At 37.8% G+C, this 23,279-nt stretch overlaps 1 protein-coding gene and 1 pseudogene across 2 annotated transcripts in view; both read right to left on the reverse strand.

The window, feature by feature from the left end:
* ELOVL7 (ELOVL fatty acid elongase 7) overlaps positions 1-23,279 on the reverse strand; it is a 112,341-nt gene that overhangs the window by 18,632 nt on the left and 70,430 nt on the right. For both annotated transcript variants that reach the window (XM_069096370.1, XM_069096371.1), the window contains 3 exons: positions 17,212-17,309; positions 7,847-8,037; positions 227-307 (listed from right to left, as the gene is read on the reverse strand). In XM_069096370.1, the coding sequence (XP_068952471.1) occupies positions 227-307; positions 7,847-8,037; positions 17,212-17,275 (336 nt within the window). In that variant the 5' untranslated portion in view covers positions 17,276-17,309. The remainder of the gene's footprint in view (positions 1-226; positions 308-7,846; positions 8,038-17,211; positions 17,310-23,279) is intronic.
* LOC138167464 (RING finger and CHY zinc finger domain-containing protein 1-like) lies at positions 12,763-15,455 on the reverse strand (annotated as a pseudogene).

The raw sequence follows: 23,279 nt of genomic DNA on the forward strand, positions 1-23,279 counted from the left end.
GTGTCAGACCAGAATCAGGAAGATTCTTCTTCCTGAATTAAAATCTAGTCTCTTACTAGCTGTGTGACCCTGGGCAAGTCACTTAACCTTGCTTGCCTCAGGTTCCTCATTTTCAAAATGATCTAGAGATGGAAATGGCAAATCACTCCAGTATCTGTGCAAGAAAACCCCAAATTTTGTCATGAAGAGTTGGAAACGAGTGAAAAATGACTAAACAACAACTTACCCTTATGGCTATAGGTGATCTGGAATAGTCAACAATGTCACACCTGTATGAATAGCCCACACCCCAACCAGACATGAAGAACTATGGTGAAGAGAAAGAAAAAAATGGAAAAAATTTTAAGAAAATATTTATTACCAGGTGTACTTAAAGATTTCAATTGGGTTTTCCCTCACACATTTCCAACAAGAGTACCTGAATGGGAAATCTCAGCAATGAAGGAAAAAAGTTAGCTAAAATGGTGACCAACTATGAATCACACTCAAATTCATTTTGTTGTTCATTCAAATGTTGTTCTAAGCAAAACAACTTTCTTCAGACAGTTATCACAACTGAAATAACAGGGAGAAGAAAAGTGAGGCAAAGGTTATCCAAACTACATGTTGCTCAGATGATTGCCAGGTGATGAAAATTTCTCTTATATCTAGCAATACTCAATATTTTGACTTACAAGATCAGGAAATAATCAAATCAAAACATTACCTCAAGATATTTTCTGGGTCAACATAACAACTGGGTTTTTATTTGCCTTTTGCTCAGGGTTCAATTTTCAATCATAGATAACAATCACACTACTTTATCTTAAATGAAAATTCAAGAAAATGGACAAAGTAAAGTTAAAAAAAAGATAAGGGAAACTAATAGATCTTCTCTATGGCTTTGGATGAAAAGTCATTCTCAAAAGAAAATATTCTTGTTAATAAGTCAGTTACAACTTTGCAATCTGGTAGACCTTAATTCCAACACACCCACAAAATGGCTATAGTCCAGTAAAAAAAAAGAATGAACTATTTGTTGAAGATGATGTCTTGAAATTGAATCCAAATACTTTGTCAACATTCTTCTAAGTATGATTGTGGGCAAGTTTACTATTAAAAAGCATTTGAAAGTGAATAGCCAAGGGTTCTATTTATTTTAATTTTAATAGGTTTAATTAGTTTAACCATTTTAAGTGGTTGACAATAGTCTATTTGCACAAGTGCACACATCCTGCATTTCACTTTTCTTAGAACTTTTCACTAAGCATCACAGTGTTATCATAGTCTTCCAATGGACCTCAGTCCTAACATTTCTAATTTGATAAACCTAAAGCAAAAATTTTTTAATTAAAAATTTATTTCATCATGTAATGGTACCTACTTAAACTTTTGCAAATGATCTATTAAAGCTAAAAATATAGCCATGTCATTTGTAAACTTGAAAATATGATTTTTCAAGGCCATATGGAGACATTTCAGGAAGGAAAAAAAAAGTAGGCTATGAAATATCACGAAAGTTGGGCCATTAAAAATTCATCTTAAAAAATACCAGCACCTGACTTGGCTGATACATTTATTTTTTTAAATTCATTTTATTGGTACTTTTTGTTTTTACAATGTAATCATTTACAGATAGGTCCTCCTTCCCCTAACCCACCCCACCAGCAGCAAAAGAACCTTTTGTAACAAAGAAAAATAGTTAAACAAAAGCAACCAACATATCCACTATATCTGACAGGTATGCACTCACCATTTAATCACTTTATTTACCTAAACATGACAGATTCTTAGACATGTAATTAACAGAATAGAATGATTATAAAGAAAGCTTAGTTCCACAGATACAAACACATAATGACATTGATCCGTGCACACAGACTGCAAGAAGGGAGATATACATGTGATTTCAATTGTAGAGTGAATAACTGATGTAGAACCCCTTCTATTCGTATGGAATGACAATTTATCTGTAATTTATATTCTTAGAGAATTGCTTCAGAGCATTGAGAGGTTGTGATTATTTGCTCATTGTCACATTTTGTATGGGTCTGAGACAGGGCACACACTGCTTCGCTGCCAAAACGAAAACATACATATAAACACATTGTCAGGGTCAGACTTCTTTTTCTAAGCTAGCTAGGAAAATTTCAAAATGTACCACAGGACTGAGACATATAGAAAGACACGACTGATTTCACTAAGGAAAAGCTAAATCTGCTAATGTTTGGGAGCCCTTTTTGTTAGTGTTTTCCTTTACACTGAGACATGTCCATCTCATGGTTAAAGTTTTGCTATGTACTCTTGAGATCTAAACTGTAATGATTAATTAATTAATAATTATCAATAAATAATTAATCTGTCAGATTCTTCTCATTACAAGGTATCTTGCCATCTGCTCTACAGCTGGATCCTCTTCTCCCTACTGGAAAAGAGATCCTCTGGGCTATGGAATAATCCTCCAGAGATCCTGACTCCATTCCAGGGAAAGTTAATCCATTCAGTTTTGGAAATATGATGAGCACACATCTAAACTGCTATATCTCTTTGGCTCCAGTCCCTGCTTCACAAGTCATCTAGCTTGCCATCAGGAAGGTAGGACCTATATTACCCCGCTCCATGCACAAGAGATCACATTGTGCCTTCAAAAGATTGCCTCCTCTCTCATCCCTACCCTCTCACTCATCTTCATGCCCTAATGTCTAGAAATATGATCATATCTCCCCCATCCTCAAAAAAAAACCTTACTTGATCTATCTATCCTCACCAACTATATATAAAATCCCACATTACCCCCTGCATTTTGAGGCTAAATTCCTTCATAAGACTATCTACCACAGACTCCTCCACTTCATCTCCTCTCACTCTCAATGCTCTATAGTCTGACTTCCTTCTTTCTTTCCTTCCTTCCTTCCTTCCTTCCTTCCTTCCTTCCTTCCTTCCTTCCTTCTTTCTTTCTTTCTTTCTTTCTTTTTTTTTGCTTTTTGGAGGGGGGAATCCAGGGCAATTGGGGTCAAGTGACTTGCCCAAGGTCACATGGCTAGTAAGTGTTAAGTGTCTTGAGGTCGGATTTGAACACAGGTCCTCCTGACTCCAGGGCCAGTGCTCTATTCACTGAACCACCTAGCGGCCCCCTACAGTCTGACTTGCGATCTTATCATTCAACCAAAACAGCTCTCTCTGAAGTTACTAAAGATCTCTTAATTGTCATATTCTTTGATCTTTTCTCAGTCCTCATTCTTCTTGAACTCTGAAGCCTTCAGCACTGTCAATCACTTTTTTCTTCTTTATATTCTCTTCTCCCTAGGTTTCCACGACACTGCTCTTTCCTAGTTCTCCTCCTATCTATCTGGACCACTCCTCACTCTCCTTTGCTGGATCTTCATCCAGACCACATTGTTAACCTCAAAAAAAAGCCTCTCTCCTGGTCCTTCTCCTCTCCCTCTCATATTTCACATCTGATCTCATCTCTATGCTAATAATTCTCAAATCTACCTATTTAACCCTAATTTTTTTTTTTACTGATCTCCAATCTTGTATCTCTAACTGCCTATTAAACACCTTGAATTGCATGTGATTGTAAACATCTTAAGCTTGACATATTCAAAGCTAAACTCATTATCTTTTCCCCAAAACCCTCTTCACTTCCAAACTTTCCTATTACTGTTGAGGACTGCATCATCCTCCCAGTCATCCAATCTATTGCCTGCTGGTTATTTCCCTTCTACAGGTCTCTTCACACTCTAGCCCATCCTCCATTCAACTATCAAAGTGATCTTCCTAAAGCACGTGTGACCATATCACTCCCTGCCCCTCATGCAATAAACTCCAGTGACTCCCTATCACCTCTAAGATCAGACATAATATCTTCTGTTTGGCTTTAAGCCTCTTCATCACCTGGCCCCTTCCTTTCTTTCCAGAATTTCTCTGTTTTACTCACCTCCTTATACCTTACACTACCTTGCTGCCCCAACCATCACTTTCTTATTTGCATTCCTAGCACCCAACATGGTACCTGGTACATCTTATTTATTTAACAAATACCTTTCATGAATTCATACTTTAAGGACCTCTGACTTTGACCAAGTGAGCACTTCCTCCATCACTGCTCATCATAATGACCCCATACCTTACTCAATTGCATTCATGAGTTGCTGTGGCCAAAAATTCTGAACTTATTATTATCTTATTCTACAGAAAATAAACACTAAATTGAATATGAGAGAGTACACAAAATTTTCAACTTTTAAATTCCAACCTGGACTCTTTCTTGGCCACTGATGTGTGCTGAATAACTAATTCTCTTGAGGAGATTTTGAATAGACACAGAATATGGAGGGCATAATATCCTAAGTCAAGTTTGGTTCTTCGAGTAAATGTTTCTTTCCTTTATTGCATTCTCTATTTGACCCTGGGTCAACAATAGTATATCTGCACCACATTCTTGATAAGGCTATTTATCTTGCAAACCTAATGGCACTGTACCTTGTGTAATAAATTCTCTGATGTACTGTGCAACCAAGAAGGCATCCTCCTTAGCTGTTAAAGGTATCAACCTTTTCACTGAGGTGGGGCTCATTGCTTTTCATCATCTTCTTATCTCTACCTTTTGATTAGTTAAGAATGCTATAGTAATGTATGAGTATATTCATTTCACATACACATGAGTCTTTCAAAATAGCTATTTACCAAGGATTGGAAATAACTTACATCATCCAAGGCAAAGGGAACACCCATTTCATTCTAAGAAAAAGCTAATGTATGAGTAATTCAATCATTTAGGCTAACTGGATACAAGGCAGGCTAATAGGAAAGGGAATTCTTTTCTCTTCTCATTTCTAATGCTTGCAACACTGAACCAGCCCGGTAGAGTGGAAAGAAAACTGGATTGAAATCAGAGGACTTGAATGTGTCTTCTATCCTCTTACTACATATGCCGGGTTGGGCAAGTCACTTAACTTGCCAAGGGAAAGGGCTTGGCTAAATTAAATCCAAGAAGCTTTCAAACTTTTGAGTAGACAGCACTTACAGCAAAGAAACAAAATCAACTGATGCAAATTTGGTTCTGTACCACAACGTTAAAACCTGGAGAACATACACGCGTAAATCGTCCCCTGACACAATCAGACATTTCAACTGCTCCCAGATACCATATAAAGGCTCATATTCCTGCTGTCCCTCTCCTTGCTTAGCATCATTGAGCCACCTCTTTGGCCATCATTGTTGCTCTTTGCTAATCTGTCCACATTCCATAAAGAGAAGTGAGACTAGTTGGTACAAGCAGCTTGGGGAGGCACATAGAAGAAGCCAGAGTAATAATACAAATGACTGGGGTTAGATCCCACTTTACTCTGGAAGAAACTGAAGATACAGAATGAAGTTGGCCCCATTCACTCTGGAAGAGCAAGCCGAATTCAGCCTGTTTACTGCTTAAAAGGAGAAACTGAGGTCACAGAAGTACTAGTAGCTGTAGTGCAAGGGATGGCCACCATTTCTCCTGAGGTGCCATTTGTCAAATTCAACCATTTTCTCATATGGGTAAAAATTAATATTACTACTAATAATAATATCCAACATTTATATGACTTTTACTATGTGTTGGGCACTGTGCTAAATACTTTTTAATGAACGTCTCATTTGATCCTCACAACAATCCTAGGTTGGAGGTGACATTAACCCCATTTTTTAGATGAGGAAATGGAGACAAATAGAGGTTAAGTGATTTGCCCACAGTCATAAAGCTAGTAAGTATATGAGTCTGAATTTGAACTCAGGTATTCCTGATTCCAGGCCCAGGCTCCATCTGCTGTACCATCTAGCCGCCATTACAAGTATCATTATACAGAATGACTGTGTGACAAACCTGCCTCCATGCCCCAGCATCTTACAAGCCATCTGCTGATATCACAACAAATGAACTTGTCCCATGAGCTTTCTCTGGTCTCTGTCCATGTACCCTATGTAATAAATTCCATTCTCAGATCTCACGCACTATAAAGAAGAAACTTGGCAGTTACAGATCTGGAGCTGAAAGCTACCTTAGTGGTCATCTTGACCAATGCCCTCATTTTACAGATTATAGAAATGAGGCCGAAGAAGTTAAATGACTTGGCCAAGATCACATATGTAGTAAGAGGCATGGTCAGAATACACATTCGAGATCTCTGATTTCAATCCACTTTTCTTCCCACCCTACCAGACTTGTCAGTGGTGCAAGCATTAGAAATGAGAAGAGAACAGAATTTTTTTTATGTCCAGTAACAATTATTCTACTAAATCACTTCCAATTTAATTTAATAAGCATTTATTTACTACACAGAGGATACATAGTTGCTGTGTTTCATTTTTCAAAACTTGCCATTTGGATGTATTCATTTTGGCAGAATTGCATTACAACTAAACATTTTGGAAATTCATTATAGCACAATTTTTTTCCCATAACTGAAGTGCTACATAATCACTATTTTAACAAACATTTTTCATAACTGAGAACTGAAAAAAACTGATGTTAGCTTAACAGAGGACTAGGGTAGATTTTTAAGGACCAAAGCTAAAAAAAGTTCTTGAAACACAGATTAATTTAAAATACACCAAAGCCTTCTCACAATATATAACACTACCATACACTTACATAGCCTTTTAAGGTTTTCAAAGAATATTTATATTGTTTATGTCTTACTACATCATGGGCAGCTAGGTGGTACAGTGCGCTGGGAATCAGGAAGGTTTATCATCCAGAGTTCAAATCTGGCCTCAGACACTTACTAGTTGTGTGACCCTGGGCAAGTCACTTAACTCTGTCCAGTTTCTTTGTCTATAAAATGAGCTGGAGAGGGAAATGGCAAACCACTCCAGTATCTTTGCCAGGGAAATCCCAACTGGGGTCATGAAGAGTTGGACACAACTGAGAAAATGACTGATTGAACATCATAGCACTCACTTGTCCTCTTAAAAGAGATCAAAAAACTTTGATACACAACAACAAACAATCCAGGCTAGCATTGAGTAGAAGAGTCCAACTGGTCTTTAGCTACTATTGGAGAGCTTCTCCAGTTCATTCCTGATCCAAGTTTGACCTTAGATACGTCTTCTAAGAAGCAGGCCCTGAATCCAGGCGCACAAAACTGAAACTGCAACCTTAACTGGAAACAAAAGTGGCAAACACCAGAATGCTGGGACGTGATTCAATAAATATACACTTAACATCATTAGAATAGAACAGGCCAGTGCCCTCTGACAAGAAGCACCAAGATGCTGTAATAATGATAATAACTAGACTTTACAGAGTGATTTAAGATTTCAAAGCATTTCATAAATGTTTCACATAGTAATATTAGTATGTGGTAACTACAAGAGGAAGAATATATCAAAAAGCACTTTGGAAATGAAAATAAGGAAAATATGTACTCATTAGAAAGCTTTTTTTCCCCATTGTCAAAATAAAGCGATCCCCTTCCCCCAATCCATTTCCTAAATATGCTGGTTGATCGTGATCTGAAACATTTTTAATATTTCACAAAAAATTAGGTCTTATATTTTAAAGCTAAAATTTCATTCAGAATTTTTTACTTTAAAGCTATTAGAGAATCACAGAATATTGATAAATTAACAAATATCTCACTTTGCCTCTGGGCTGAGTTACACTGAGATGGTTCCAAATGATTTAGTGTCTTGAAGATAATTCATGAGGATTTTTAGGGAAGCATCTGACAAGGCCTTCTGAGACTCAACTCATTCACTAAAAATCTGTCCCTGCACTTTTCTTCATAATCATAATAATCATTAAAGCAACAATGTGTTGTACTCTATGTTATTTTGTACTCTAATAATAACAAAATCTTCTATTAGAAAGACTAAAAATACTTACTTCATAACACATGTATAAAGAAAAAAGCACTATTAAAAAATTGTATATAATCATCAATTTCTTAAGGTCAAAGGGCTTGCGGTTTTCCATGAGCTTTGGTCCCAAAGAAGTGACAAAGTAGATATAAACTCCAAGGATAAGGGTTTGTGGCAGAGGAGAAGACATGAGTGGCCAATCTCCCACTCTGGGATCTAGAAGAAAAACAGAGTTGTCAATGAATGTTGTGTCAAGGGACAGCTAGTGGGGAAGACATATTTTTCAAGTGGGTAGAATGGGTTATCTAAATTGGATAATGTAATATCACAGGTAATAAGTAGCATCATTCCATAGTCATACAAAAAAGGACAAAGGGTGAGAAAGGCAGCATGGTACTATGGGCTGGCTAACAAGGACTGAAGTCAGAGGACAGGAATCTGCTCCCACTATTATTAACTTGTGTGACCATGGGAAAATCTTTTAATTTCTCTCACCCCAGTATTTATCTAAAATGATTAACTTTACACGGCTTGTGATCAGGAAAGGAAATTCCCACAGGGATGACATAATAGAACCCTGACATATTCATATATAGCATGAAGAAAAAATTTATACTGAAAGCTCTACTTCTACTTTCTGATGAGCTTTGAAAAAATATGATTGTTATTCAAAATTTGTTTAAGTCTTGACTCTTCAAGGCCATTCTTCACAGTATCACTTCCAGAGTTGAAAGACACCTTTTAGGGGCAGCTAGGTGGCGCCAGTCAATAGAGTCTGGAGTCAGGAGGCCCTCAAATGCAGCCTCAGACACTTGACACTTACTAGCTGTGTGACTCTAGGCAAGTCATTTCACCAAAAAAAAAAAAAAAAAAAGGAAAGGAAAGGCACCTTCTTGTCCAATCTTGACACAGGAATCCCTTCTACAACCTTACCTTTCAATGTGATTATTCAACTTTTGGCTCAAATCTGGGATGGGATCATACCATCCATATCCTGATACCTAGAAGGGACTCTGAATATCATTTAGTGCAATCCCTTCATTTTACAGATGAGAACACTGAGCCCACAGAGGTTAAGTAATTTAACTGTAGTCACACAAGATGTAAAAAAAAGAATTAGGAATCAAATAAGATCCTTTGATTATAAATGCAACATTCTTTCCACTGTGGCACACTGTCTTCACACAGATAAGGAAACTGAGGCCCAGAAAGACTGTGACTTGTCCAGGGAAGTCCCCACACTGATGAAATTATAACTGCCACCTTTAAATTTGACACAGGTAAATTTCAAGCTGAAAAATGTTTTGATCAAGGTAGAAAATAATTTTTTAAATAACCAATTTTTTTTTCTTCAATACTACACCAAAGGGAACCTTCTCTTTGTTAAAAAGTTCTCCTATGGTGAGTTGAATTCATATCTTCTATCCTTGGTTTATCCAATGGAAGGCTATACAACAAATCTAATATCTCTTATTTATTCGACAACTATGTATTTTCCATTTATCTTATACTACTTTTCATACATTAGTAGTCTTCTCTTTTTTCAACTAAAAATTCTCACTTTCTACAACCATTCTTCCAATGGCCCTATTTCTAAACTTCTTCATCATCTTGGACTACCAAGTTCTAAATGTCCCTCTTAAATTTTAGTGTCTAGAATTGCACAGAGTTTGACCTGTGTATTACTTTATGCTCAGGATCTCTTTTAACCCTTTTGGTTATTTTTCCACTCACTGTCACCTCTACCGAAAAGGAGACTTCTACTGATAATAGAGAGAATTAATAACCCTACAATGTTCTCTAAGTGTTCAAGTGAAAGGGAGATTCAATTGATGTGGCAAACTTTATTAATGTCTTATTTTAAGAAATTGCCCCAGGCCCCTCCCCCCAACCTTCACCACCCTGATCGATCAGCAGCCATCAGCATTGAGGCAAGACTCTTTGCCAAGAAAAAGATTACAACTTACTGAGGGTTCAGATAATGGTTAGCATTTTTTTTATCAATAAAGTATTTTTAAAATTGTTATGTATGTTGTTTTTTAGACATAATACAACTGCACACTAAATAAACTGCAGTACCATGTAAACACAATTTTCATATGAACTGCGAAACCAAAAATTTCATGTGACTGACTTAATTGCAATATTCATTTTATTGGTGGTCTGTATCCAAACCTGCAATATCTCTAAGTTTTCCCTATACTATAGAGTGAGAGTAACTCCTCAATGATACTTTTTTCCAAGATTTATTTTTCTATAACATATATTATAATTCCAATTAAGGAGAAATTTGACATCAGTTAGTCTAGTAAACCTCACTAATATCTCCCACTACTTTTTTTTTTTTAAAGCAACAGGGGTTAAGTAACTTGCTCAAGGTTACATGGCCAGTTATTTCTGGGTGTGGTGCTGAGTATCTGAGCCCAGATTTGATCCAGGTCATCCCAACACTGGAGCCGGTGCTCTTACTTGCTGAGCCACCTGGCCGCCCCTAAGCAATTGGGGTTAAGTAACTTGCTCAAGATTACACAGCCAGATGTTTCTGGGTGGGTGCTAAGTGTCTGAGCCCACGGTTTGATCCCCAGGTCATCCCAACACTGGAGCCGGTGCTCTTACTCGCTGTGCTACCTGGCCGCCCTCACACTACTTCTTGAAGTTCTCTTTACTTTTAAAAGTGAAGGACTATCTTGCTAGACCATTATTGCCATATCAATTAATATAGCCTAGCAACTGATTCATAATTCAATACCTTTGAGCAACACCATTCCAAGGAGAGACTTAGGAATAAAAATAATCTCTTACCTTGGCATGGCCTTATAGAGCACTTTACATAAATTCTCTCTCAAAATGGTCACAATTATAGGGAACTGGGAGTGACTAAGAAAGCTCGAATAGATCATAAAAGTTGGTTGAGACAAAGTTGGAAATGACTGAGGAGGAGCTCAATAGTTAACCTTGAGATAACCTGTCTCCTAAAGAATGATAGCAAGGTCACAGAATTAAGGTGACTAGTTACTGTTCCTAATAAAAGAAATCCAGAAGACCTGTGTGAAACCAGAAGACTTCTGTGCCTTAGTTTTCTGACTTATAAAATGAGGTTGAATTAGATGATTCAAAAGGTCCCTTCTAGCTCAAATCTAATTGCCTATAAAGCAGAAAGTAGTTTTTTTCCTTTAATATTTTATATTTTCCCAATTGCACATAAAAACAATTTAAAACATTCATTTTTTTAAATTATGAGTTTCAATTCTCTCCCTCTCTCCTGCCCCCCCCCAGACAGTAAGCAATTTGATGTAGGTTATACATGTGCAATCATGCAAAACATATTTCCATATTAGTCATGTTGTAAAAGAAAACAGACAAAAAATTTTTTAATAAAGTGAAAAATAATATGCTTCAATCTGCATTCAAACTCTTATCAGGTCTTTCTCTGGAGATGGATAGTATTTTTCATCCTATGTCCTTTGGAACTATCTTGGATCACTGTATTGCTGAGAATAGCTAAGTCATTCACAATTGATCATCATACAATATTGTAGCTACTGTGTACATTGTTCCCTGGTTCTGCTCACTTCACTTTGTACCAGTTCATGTAAGTCTTTCAGGGTTTTCTGAAATTGTCATGCTTGTCATTTCTTATAGAATAGTATTTCATCACAATCATATACCACAACTTGTTCAGCCATTCCCAATAGGGGGCATCCTCTCAATTTTTAATTCTTTGCCACCACAAAAAAAAAAAAAGCTGAGTTATAAATGACTTAGCTATTCTCAGCAATACAATGATCCAAAACAATCCCAAAGGACTAATGATGAAGCCTTCAGAAGAACTGATATTGTTTGAATACAGACTGAAGCATGCTATTTTTCACTTTATTCAAATCTTCGTACACAAAATTGCTAATATGGAAATATTTTACATGATTGTACATGTACAACCTATATTTGATTGCTTACCATCTCAGGGATTTGGGAGTGGAAGGAGGGAGAAATAGAATTTGGAACTCAAAACTTAAAAAAAAAGTTTAAAATTGTTTTAACATGCAATTGGGGAAATACACATAAATTTAAAAATGTATTGTTTAGTTAAGGAACATGTTTATTATGTAAAAAATTCTTCTTTCCAGATTCCTTTTAAGTTTTGATTGAATATAGGCAAATAATTTTATCCTGGGTGTGCTCACAGTGGGAACAGAGAAAACATGTGGCTTCTTTTCTCCCCCTACTTCTCTATCCCACAATATGAAATCTTAACTGGTTTCCATGAATGCACATTGTAGAAGTGTTCTTTTCTTAACAAAGGAATGGCATGCTTACAGTAAGGTTACAGACTCTCAGGGCAAGAGCTGAAAGGAATCTTCAAGACCATCTATCACATCAAACACCTTTATTTTACTGAGGAAGAAACTGAAGCCTAGAGTGGTCAAGTGACCTGCCCAAAGTCACAGGGGGAGTAAAGTGGCCAATATTGGATTCAAATTCAGGTCTTTTGATTCCAAATCCTATTCTTTTGACTGATACTCAAGTTAAGGAACAGAGAAGATGAAATATCAGCATGAAGTTCAGAGGCTGGGGGGCAGTTAGGTGGCACAGTGGATAGATTACTGGTCTTAGAATTAGGAGGACCTGAGTGCAAATCAAATCTCAGACACTAACTTAGCTGTATGACCCTGGGCAAGTCATTTAACCCTGATTACCTCCCAAAAGAAGAAAGAAAAGAAATAAGCAACAACAACAACAAAAAAAGAAGTTTGGAGGCAATTAGTCTCTACTAAGTGTTTAAAAGCATTTTTTTTAAAAAGCAATAGTCTCATACATCTTCCATCTAATCTAGTGTATTATACATGTTTTTTGGATCAGATAAGTTATTTTTGTTGGTGTGTGGGAACTTTGAATGAGGACCCTCCCTCAACCAATGCAGTTCAACACCTCCTCCATCTCTTTTTTTTTTATGCCAAGAGGTTTTATTCGATGTTACATTAAAATACACATTTATAGCATTCAAAATGGACTGCTTTATAAAATTCTAAAGTTTATTTAGACAATAAGATAAACCCTAGTCTTACAATACAGCCCTTAAGATAAAGTTCTAATGCTAAGCATAGTTCTATTGAGAGCTATTTCTAGATTCTGGATGCATAGCTTTGCTTAAGAGGAAATGCAATGAAATTATACATTCTAATGAACATCAATTTCAAAGCAGAATGTCATCTTGGTCCTAAGTAGCATTGAAGGGATTTCTACTCAATGGGACAGCTCCAGTTTTTGCACAATAATAAAAATGACAATTCTATTGAGAGTCTGATCACCGAGTCCCCGTGGAGGGTTATGTTGTCACATGACCACAAACATCACACTAATGTTTGTGAGAGTACAGCAACAGAATACTAAGCAATGTCTCTTATTTCAGAAACAAGGGTGAGTCTTGGGAGGCAGCCCTTTCTCCGCAGTCTAGAGGACATCACTGCTTCTCCAGAGGAATTCCACAGCCTCCATCTTGGGCGGTATATATGACTCACAGCTCTTACACTTCATTCCTAATATGTGGAACTGGACCACAGAGCGGGCACTGCAATCATTGCAGAGAATTGCCACGGTCATGTTCTGATGTTCCGTTGGCACTGGCATCTGCGCTACTTCATCCAGCTGGCGCCAATAGCGAGTCATGTTGAGAGCAGAGTGCATACACAATGCACACGTGTAGCCCTCGTTTAACATTTCTTCGTAACATGTTCTGTGTAGAAGATGCCCACATGGCAAGACATGAGCAACTACACGGGCTGTATGAATGTCCTCTAAACCTGTGGGGCAGTTCTTTCTGGACACCTTCTCAATGCATTTGTGATGCCCTTGGAGACTCAAGGATAGGCACAGGTTAGATTTCAAACCGTGAAAAAATTCCTCCTTCGGACCAATCCTACAAATTTCACACTTCTCACAATGGTACCGTTTCTTATCTTTGTCAAAGGGATGGTATATATCGCAATAATATTCTCCGAACACATTGCTACTTTCTCCACAAGTCTGTTGAGCCTTCTGAACTCTTCCACACTCTGCACGCCGTACTTCTTTCACTTTTTTATTTTTGCATTTTGGAGGGCAATTGGGCTTAAGTGACTTGCAAGGTTACAGGGCTAGTTTTTGTGTGTGTTAAGTGTTTGACGTTGGATTTGAACTCAGGTCCTCCTGACTCCAGGGCCGGTGCTTTATTCACTGTGCCACCTAGCCACCCCCAATTTCTTTCACTTTAAACCGGTCCAGAGAATGATCTTCATTGTTATCATGGCATAGCGGCAGGTGTAAAGTTTACCACAGCAAGGAGCCTTGAGGGAGCATCCACGGTCGTAGTGTTCTCAGCCCCTGTGTGCTCGGCCCCGGGCTGCCACCACCATCTTCGCCCGCCACCACCATCTTCGCCCTCCGCCGTCGCTGTCTCCATCTCCTACTCTTCCTCCAGCTCAGCGTCCGGTCCGAGGCGGTGGAGCCAGAGCAAGAGTCAGAGATCACCCGGGGCCCCTCTAGGCCACCGCTGCCTCTAAGGTCCAGCCCTAACAGTTTAAGGGACTTGCCCAAGATCCCACAGCTCTCATATGTGGAGCTTAAACCCAGATCCTCAAAACTCCTGGCTCCATTTCTTTACCAATTATGCCATGCTGTGTCTTTGGATGAGTTCAAATAACTCACTAATATAACAAAAGAATACAAAGAATGGAATTTAAAAGTATTAACAAAATTCTCATTTCCCTAGCTATTTATTTAATGTATAGTTCTCTCTAGCTCCTTGGTTAGTAGAATAATGCTTACCTTTTCTTCATTAGTTACATTTGTAATGGGCATTTGGTGCAAGTCCAGATTACCTAAGATGGCTTCACCCACATAGAAGATAGTGGGTACTTGCTTGCAGGAAATAGGAGAATTGGTGCATGTGTGGACATTCTGTGTTGGTTTACCATGTGGTAGGGAGCAACCTTTTCCCCCTGGCTATGTAGATAGAAATGCCATGTCTTTAAAATTGCCTGACCAAATGCAGTCTGGATATTTTCTGTATTTGCATTGCAGTAAGAGGGGATGGTCTAAGAGCCATCTCTCCCCTCTACCTACTTAAGCCATGTGGCCCTAGAAACTGGAAGGAAGTTTTGGCCTTTTCTGCCTATCCTTTTCAATTCTACATTCAGAAAGTCAAGTCTCTAACCTGGGAGCTCAAGTCACTGGAATCCAGAAGTTTAGCAATCCAGATGAGATGTTTTAGCCAGTCCAGTTGTTTTTCAGTCAAATCTGACTAATCATGACCCCATTTGGGATTTTCTTGGCAAAGATAGGGGAATGGTTTGCCATTTCCTTCCCCAGTTCATTTTACAGAGGAGAAAACTGAGGCAAATAGGGTTTAGTGACTTGCCCAGGGTCACCCAGCTAGTAAGTATCTGAGGCTGGATTTGAACTCAGGAAGTCTTAAAATCTTTCTTACTCTAGACCTAGCTGCCCAGACAGCCCATTAAGAAAGCCCTAAAGAGCAAGGGTGCTGGATGTTAGTCTAGTGGAGCTTTGAACTTAAATTTGGTGAGACTAACACCATATAGAAATTGAGCTAAGCTGTGAACCTAATTCCCCTCCCTTCCCCAAAGATGGAGGTGGTATAAGGAAGAGATAATGACCCCTACATGTTGGGGGAAGTGTTGATATGTTTATTCTTACTGTATCTCTGAAGCTAACATTCCTTTCTACAAGCTAATTCATTGTTTTTTGTTTTTTGTTCTGCTTTTTTGGAGGGCAGTTGGGGTTAAGTAACTTGCCCAAGGTCACACGGCTATTATGTGTGTGTGTGTGTGTGTGTGTGTGTAAGTGTCTAAAGCTGGATACAAACTCAGGTTCTCCTGACTCCAGGGCCGGCTCTCTACTCACTGAGCCACCTAGCCACCCCTGAGCTAATTCGTTGTTAAGTGGTTAAATGGAACTAGGGTGCTAATTACTCAGCCCCCAAAATTGGGTAGTTTCCATTACTGGTTCCAGCCAATGACAAGAAAGGAAAATCTTGGTGGAAAGGGGGAAACAAAATGTGACAGACCTGGCTAGAGAGTGGGACCAGAGCAATACATGTTACATGTTACTTGGCAGTAGTTATACTAAACTGAGAGCAGGCAATTTATATGTAGGGATCATCAAAGGTGCCCTTGACAAATGTTACTTTTAATTAGCTTTGCTTTGAAATATGTGCTTGGACCTGTAAGGGATTTGCAGATTTCTGACCTAGTGCCAAATTCTGGCTTTTTTGTAGTTCCTAGGCCATAGAGTTTTCGGATGAAATGACGTCCACTCCATCACAGGTCAAAAAGACTGTTAACATAAGCAAATTTCCCAAAGGCTGTGTGTACTCAGAATTAGGACTCAAGTCAAGAAAAAAAAGGCAAGATTCCAGACCCTCATTCTTGGGCCCAGGTTATCATATTTTTAACTGATTGTTTTCTTTGACATGTATTCAAAAGTGAGCAAATAAACACAGTGAGGACCAAACAAAAGACTATAGACGATCTTGGGCAAATAGAGGAACAAACTCAAACAGATGTTCTTAAAGTCTTTGTGTGTGTGGGGAAGGGGGGGGGTGCTTTTGGCAGTCTGATGAAACTTATGAACCACTTTTCTCAGAATAATTTTTTCAATATTAAATTATTTGAATTTTAATCATTGAAAGAAATACTAAGTTTTAGTTAGGGGTTAATGAAAATGAAGATGTTACATTTCCTCCCACCTCCTTGTCTCCCACCTCCCAGCCCCAGCTAAGTTCACCAACCCCCTCAGAGTTATGTACAGCCTCCCCAAGTCCCTGGGGGTGGTTCTTAGACTGAGTTAAGAACCCCTGCTTATCTCTCTAAAGTGAGAATTTAAAAGGAAGAGATGATAAAAAAAAAAAAAGGCAACTCTTCTATATTCCAAACCAGCTTTGAACCAATTATTGGTAGACCTTTTCCCCCACCTTACTATATCCATTCTGGCCTCTCCCACCTCCCTGTACCATGACCTTTCCCCTATGCATTTGGGGTAGACAGTATCCCCAATATACTGAATTCATTAAGTCTTTGTGTGGTGGTGGAGGAAGTTTTTTTTTTTTTAATCCTAACTTAAAATATAAGCTTTAAACTGAGTCAGGCCTGACAACTAGCTATGTGACCTTGGGAAAATCATTTTAACCTCTGTCAACTTGAATGCTTCGTTCAAATTTTATAATTCTACATGCTTTCCTTCCTGGCAACAAAGTTAATCATTTCTTTTAACTTGAAAAAAAAAAGCTTTGGTTACAAAGTACTCATTTAGATGTGACAAAGTACTGTTAAATACCCTGTTTTTAAAAAAGAATGGGAGATCTATATGGAACATACAAGAAATTTAGTAACTTACCGGCACCTTTGATCCATTCATCATAAAGGTGCACAGTCCTTGATGTAAGATCACTGAAGACCATTTCCCACAGGAGTCACTGAATTTCAAGACGGATTCTTCATTAAAAGAAAACAACAAAAAAGCTCTTATGATCTACAAATGCAAATAAGTCTAAGCTTCTTGCAATGTAATATTCAAAAATGCTAAAAATTTAATAGGGACAACTGGGAAAGCAATAAGCTTTAACTGTAGGCTAATGCATTAGCAGAATACATTTATATTGGACCCAATGCAGTTGCAGATGAGTCAAGTTTTCCATTATTTCAGAGACATGGCTTACTCCAATAAAGATGGTTGCAATTTCATGTTCCAAATGGAAAAGCTGTAAAAGAAACATTGTTTCAAGAAATACAGCAGAAACACCTCCCATTCCAACAACGATACAGGACAACAGCAACTGACCCTATCTCTGCCATAGTTACTCTGATGTAAAATCCAATAAAAAAAAAAAGATTTATGAAGATAAGAGTTCAGAAGATAGAGGGAATTACTGAAGTCTGGGGGAGTAGGGAGGGACTTAGATATGAATTTCCTTGCTGATTTAAGATATAGAAGGGAGAGAAGGGCTAGGGAACTTAATTTCTTCAAAACAGCAAATTAAATATGATTCTAGCTCATAGCCTCCTGGTCTTAAGACTAAAGCCTGTGTTTCAAAATCAAGGCCCCTCCTTTCTTTATGGTATCATAATGACATTCCAACTGAGACAAAATGTTTTAATGGCCTTGTATTGTGAAAGAAAAAAATCTTATACTAGAAATCAGAAAGGTCTTTAAATAAATACTATTTTGAAATTTGAAATTTCAGATTCACAACAAATAAGTGGGAGATATTTCATTAAAAAAAAGATTTCTTTTAGGGTCTCTATCATCCTTTCAAACTTCTGTCTTGTATTTTTTCTTCCTTTCATAGCCAAATTCCCAGGAGAGAAAACATCTACATATTTACTTCCCATTTCTCAACCTCTTGCAATCTGGGTTCCACACCCATGGTGAATAAAGCTACATTTGCCAAGGTTACCAATGATCTAGAAATAACTAAATATTCTTTTATTTTATTTTTATTTTATTTTATTTCTAAATAGTCTTTTCTCAGTTCCCATCTTTTTTTTTAACCTTTTCTGACTTTTGCACTGTTAGCCTCCCCTCACTTCCTGAATGCTCTCTCCTCCATCAGATTTTGGAACATTGTTCTTTCCTGACTCTCCTTCCAGCTATTTGAATACTTCTTTGATGGATCATCCCAATGAACCTCCTATTAAAGGATGGGTGTCTTCCAGGGTTTGGTCTGATCCTCTTCTCTTTCTCTACACCTCTTTCGGTGACCTCATCAATTTCCATGGGTTCAGTTATCATTTTATGCATATGATGCCTAGATTCATATACCCAGCCTTCACCTCTCTCTCCTACACTTCAGTCTGGCCTCAGCAACTTCCAACTGGACATCTTTTCACATATCTCAAACTCAACACATCTAAAATGGAAATCATCCTCTCTCTCCCTAAGTGTGCCTCCACCCTAATATCCTTATTTCTTCCAGAGCATGTCCATACTTCCAGTTCTTAAGGTTCATGTGAAGATTTAATGAGCTCAGTACACAGTATCCTGGGGATTCCATGTACCCCAAGTGTAGTCAAAGTGAGAACTTAGAAAGACCAGAGCTTAAAAAGGCCGAGGTCTCCCAAGGCATCCTGGGCCATCTCCAGTTGTCCTGAACTATATCTGGCCACTGGATCCAGATAACTTTGCAAGAGAAAGTGAGGGCTCCCTCATTTAAATTCAATTTATTTGCAAGTCATAGCATCATCTTCCTGATGTCATGATCCACTTTGAGAATGAAGGACAAATACACACACACAAATGTAGAGGAAAAAGGGGAGAACAGAATCTAAAAACTATAGACCAGTAAGCCTGCATCCAAGTCCTAGGGAAATTCTAGAACAGATCATTAAAAAGATGGTTAGTCAACATCTAGAAAAGAAATGGGCTGACAAGAGTCAGTTTGACTTCATCAAGAACAGGTCATTCCAGACTAACCTCATTTCATTTTTTGTCCATGATTACTAAACTAATAGATGAGGGAAAAGCTGTGGATGTAGTTTACCTAGATTTTAGCAAGCTTTTGATAAAGTATCTCATAATAGTCTTATGGAGAAAATGGGTTAGGCAATAATGATATATTCAGATGAATTTAGAATGAGTTGGCCGGTCAGACTTAAAGAGTGCATAGTTCTGGGGCGGCCAGGTGGCGCAGTGAGTAAGAGCGCCGACACCGGCGTCAGGAGACCCAGGATCGGTTCCGGCCTCAGATACTTGGCACCCACACAAAAATAACTGGCCGTGTAACCTTGAGCAAGTTACTTAACCCCAATTGCTTTAAAAAACAAAAAGAGTGCATAGTCCAGTGTCAGTGTGGCAGGAAGTGTTCAGTAGAGTATCCCAAGGATTTGTGCTTGGCCCCATGCTACTTAACATTTTCATCAATGACATAGATAAAGTCATAGAAGATATGTTCATCAATTTTAGAGATGAAACAAGTCTGGGAGAGCTAATACAATTAATAACAGAGTCAGGATCCAAAATGATCTTGAGAGTTTAGACTAGACTCTCTGAGCATTGCACTGAAATTAATAAGGAGAAATTCAATAGGAATAAATGGAAAGTCTTGCAATTGGGGGAGAAATCAACATAGCAAGTAGAGTATATGGGAGGCATGATAGACATCACTACTTCTGAAGAAAGAACTGAAGGTTTTGGTGCATTCCAAGCTCAATGAAGCAGCAGTGTGCTGCTGCAGCCATAAAAGTTAATAGTATCTTGGGCCACCCTAATAGAGACATATCTTCCAGGAAGAGAGAGGGCAGAGTCTCACTATATTCTGCCCACATTTACCTCATTTGGAGTACTGTTTTCAGTTCTGGACACCAAAAGGATACTGATATGTAAAGGGAAGCCCAAAGGAAGTCAACCAGGATGTGAAGAGCCTTGAGTCCATATCATGTGTCTATCATCAACTGAAGGAAATGGGCATGTTTAGCCAACAGCAATACAATGACCCCAGAGAAGAGGTATCAAACACATGCCCCATGGGCCATGGCCTATAATACTCCCAAATGTGGCCCAAACCAGATTTAAATGTAATTGGGAAATAGTTAGCAAAATAAAATACAAGAAAACAGATAATATTACATTTTAAAACAAAGTTAATATGCAGCTTTCTGAGATCCTTATGTATGGTTTAATGACCGCCATTTAAGTTTGATAGAGGGAGGGAGGAAGGAAGAAATTAAGGATTTATTAAGCATTTATGATGTGCCAGGAACTATGCTAAGCAATGAGGGTATAAATACAGGCACAGAGAAAGACAATCACTGCCCTCAAGTAGCTTACATTCTAATAGGTGAATACGCACAAAAGGAAGGGAAAAATACTACACAGGGGAATGATTTTGAAGTCTACAGAAAGTCAAAAAGTCAGAATCCGGAGAGTAATGAAGGAAGGTGTACCCTTTTGGGGGCTCCAGGAAGAACTCACCAATGGGAAAAGGTAAGACAGGTCTTACAGAGGAAGATTCGAGGGTGAAATCATGGCAAGATGTTCCAAGGTAAGGAGGTCCCAGCAATATCTAAAGTCCAGAGAAAGTCAGGAACAGGGCTGAGAAGGCACCAATAAACTTAACACCAAATGGAATTGGAAGGAAAGTACTATGATAGTTCAAAGGATGGAGGAATCCCTTTTATCCAGGGGAAGGGTTCTTAATGTTTTTTGTGTCTTAGACCCTGTGGCAGTCTGGTGAAACCTATGGACCCCTTCTCAGAAGAAGGTTTTTAAATGAATAAAATAAAATTCAGAAGATTAAAAAAAGAAATAAATTCTGTGGAAAAAAACCATTTTTTTCTCATCCAAGTTCATAGACTCTTTGAAATCTATACACAGAATTTTTAGGGATCTCTAGAACCTGGATTAAAAACCCCTGAGCTAGAAGAAAGGTCTTTTCTCCCACCTCTCTTACTTTCAAGTCTTTTGTACTATGCCTGAAGACTTCATGGAAGAGTTGGCATTTGAGATGAAGCTTAAAAGATAAGTAGGATTTGATTAGCAAAAAGTGCAAGGGAAGGGTATTTTGGATAGAGATAAAGGCAGGAAGGCTCAAGGTGAGTTCATGGAACAAAGAACAGTTTCTTTGGTCTGAAAATTTGATGAATGTTGTTATGAACAATGATATTTATGTAGGTAGTGTTTCGTAACACTTAAAGCATTTTTGAAGGAAAAAAATACCCTGAATGATGTGAATTTTAAAAAGCAAGCTGAACCCTGAAGAAGAGATAATATTATACCTCCCTCCCATCTTTGCAAAGGTGGGGAGCTATGGGTATGAAACATTTCATATAATGTCAGACTCTGTCAGACTAACATGTCAATGGCAGTTTCACAAAACTGCCTTTTCCTCTCTCTTTTTAAATTATTTGTTACAAAGGATTATTCACTAGGTGGGGGGGAGGGGAGAAGCAAGGAGGAAAGCATTAGGAATTGAAGCTGTTGTAAAAACAAGAGGATATCAATAAAACACATTTTAAGTGTTTTCAATAGATTATTTCACTTGATCCTCACAACAAACCCTGTAAGGTGGTTGGTATTATTGGTATTACTAGTTTACAACTCAATTTAAGTTTCAAGAAGAAAAATAATTTACCTATGGTTTGAGGAGTGGTCTGAATTAAAAAAGAAGGATTCAGAAATAAGGACTGCAAATGAGGTGGGCCACATACTGTGCAGTGACAAATACTTGGCTACTGAGAGGGTGAGACTTAGTAACTGAGTCATCGAAGGCTTTTGAGCCAGGGGATAGCGTGAAGAAAGTCATACATCGAGATGATTAGTTCCAAACAATGAGTTAAGCAGGACTGGAAGAACAAGAGAATGACAATATAAAACTACTTAAAGGATTCTTACAATAGTCCTCAAAAAAATATAATTCGTTGCATTCAAAATTTCTTTCGTAGCCTCCAGTGCATTCTTTTCAATATTTGTAAATGGTGACAAATCCTGATCCTTAAAAAATGGATGCATTTTTTTAAATCAGTCTCAAGTCATTCAGAACTGAATCTAGTGAAGGAAGTCGATGATCAAGCTGAGTTAATGCCATTTTAGGTCCAAAATGCTATTAAATAATAGAATAATGAAACTGATTTCTGAGTGTCTTGTAAATTGGTTCTGAAGGCAATTACAAAAAGCTCCAAGAGACCAATTTTGAGCATCCCTCAAAGAAAGGTCATTACTTTGAAGGAAAATAGTCATATGGATTTATAAATAATGGTCCACGTTTTTAATTGATCCTCTTACTTTAAAGCCATATCCAGACAATGAAGCCAAAAGATTTTTACTTCAAAAAAATGGAAACAAAATGGGCATGCAGCAATTGAGAAAGATTGAACAAACTGGCATATAAATGCAAAGGAATATTATTGGGCAATAAAAAATAAAGGCTATGAGGAAGCCACAGAAACATGGGAAGATTTGTATAAACTGCTGGACAGTGAAATGAGCAAAACCAAAGACTGTTATATATAACGTATATATAATATAATGTATATAATGTAAGCCAGAACAACATTAAAAAAAACACCAGAGCATTGAAAAGAAATCAAACTCTAAAAAAATGGAAAAAAATCATTGATGGTCCAGGAAAACAGATAATGAAACATACTTCCCTCCTCACAGATGAGAGGTAAGGGCAGAATACTACAAAGGTTATCAAGATGAGACCACTGATTGGGGTATTGGAGGCTGGTTTTCCTTTATTAGAAGGGAAAGTTCAACCCAGTTGGGAAAGGAGAAAGGATTTTTCGGCCTCAGAAAAACTGTGAAGTCATGATAAAAGGCACCAATAAAACATTTTGGTTTCTTTGTCCTTCTATCCTGCTTATTTTTCTAATCTCCAAATGTTGAAAATTCTGCTGTTCTCTTTCTCAACTTTTACACTTATAATTTGGAGAAAAATAATAAAAATAGGTCAATAGCTCCCCCTA

The sequence above is a fragment of the Petaurus breviceps genome, unplaced genomic scaffold (assembly GCF_028583685.1).
Source record: "Petaurus breviceps papuanus isolate PSGF00001 unplaced genomic scaffold, PetGlider_PUasm1.0 229, whole genome shotgun sequence".
NCBI classification, from domain to species: Eukaryota; Metazoa; Chordata; class Mammalia; order Diprotodontia; family Petauridae; genus Petaurus; species Petaurus breviceps.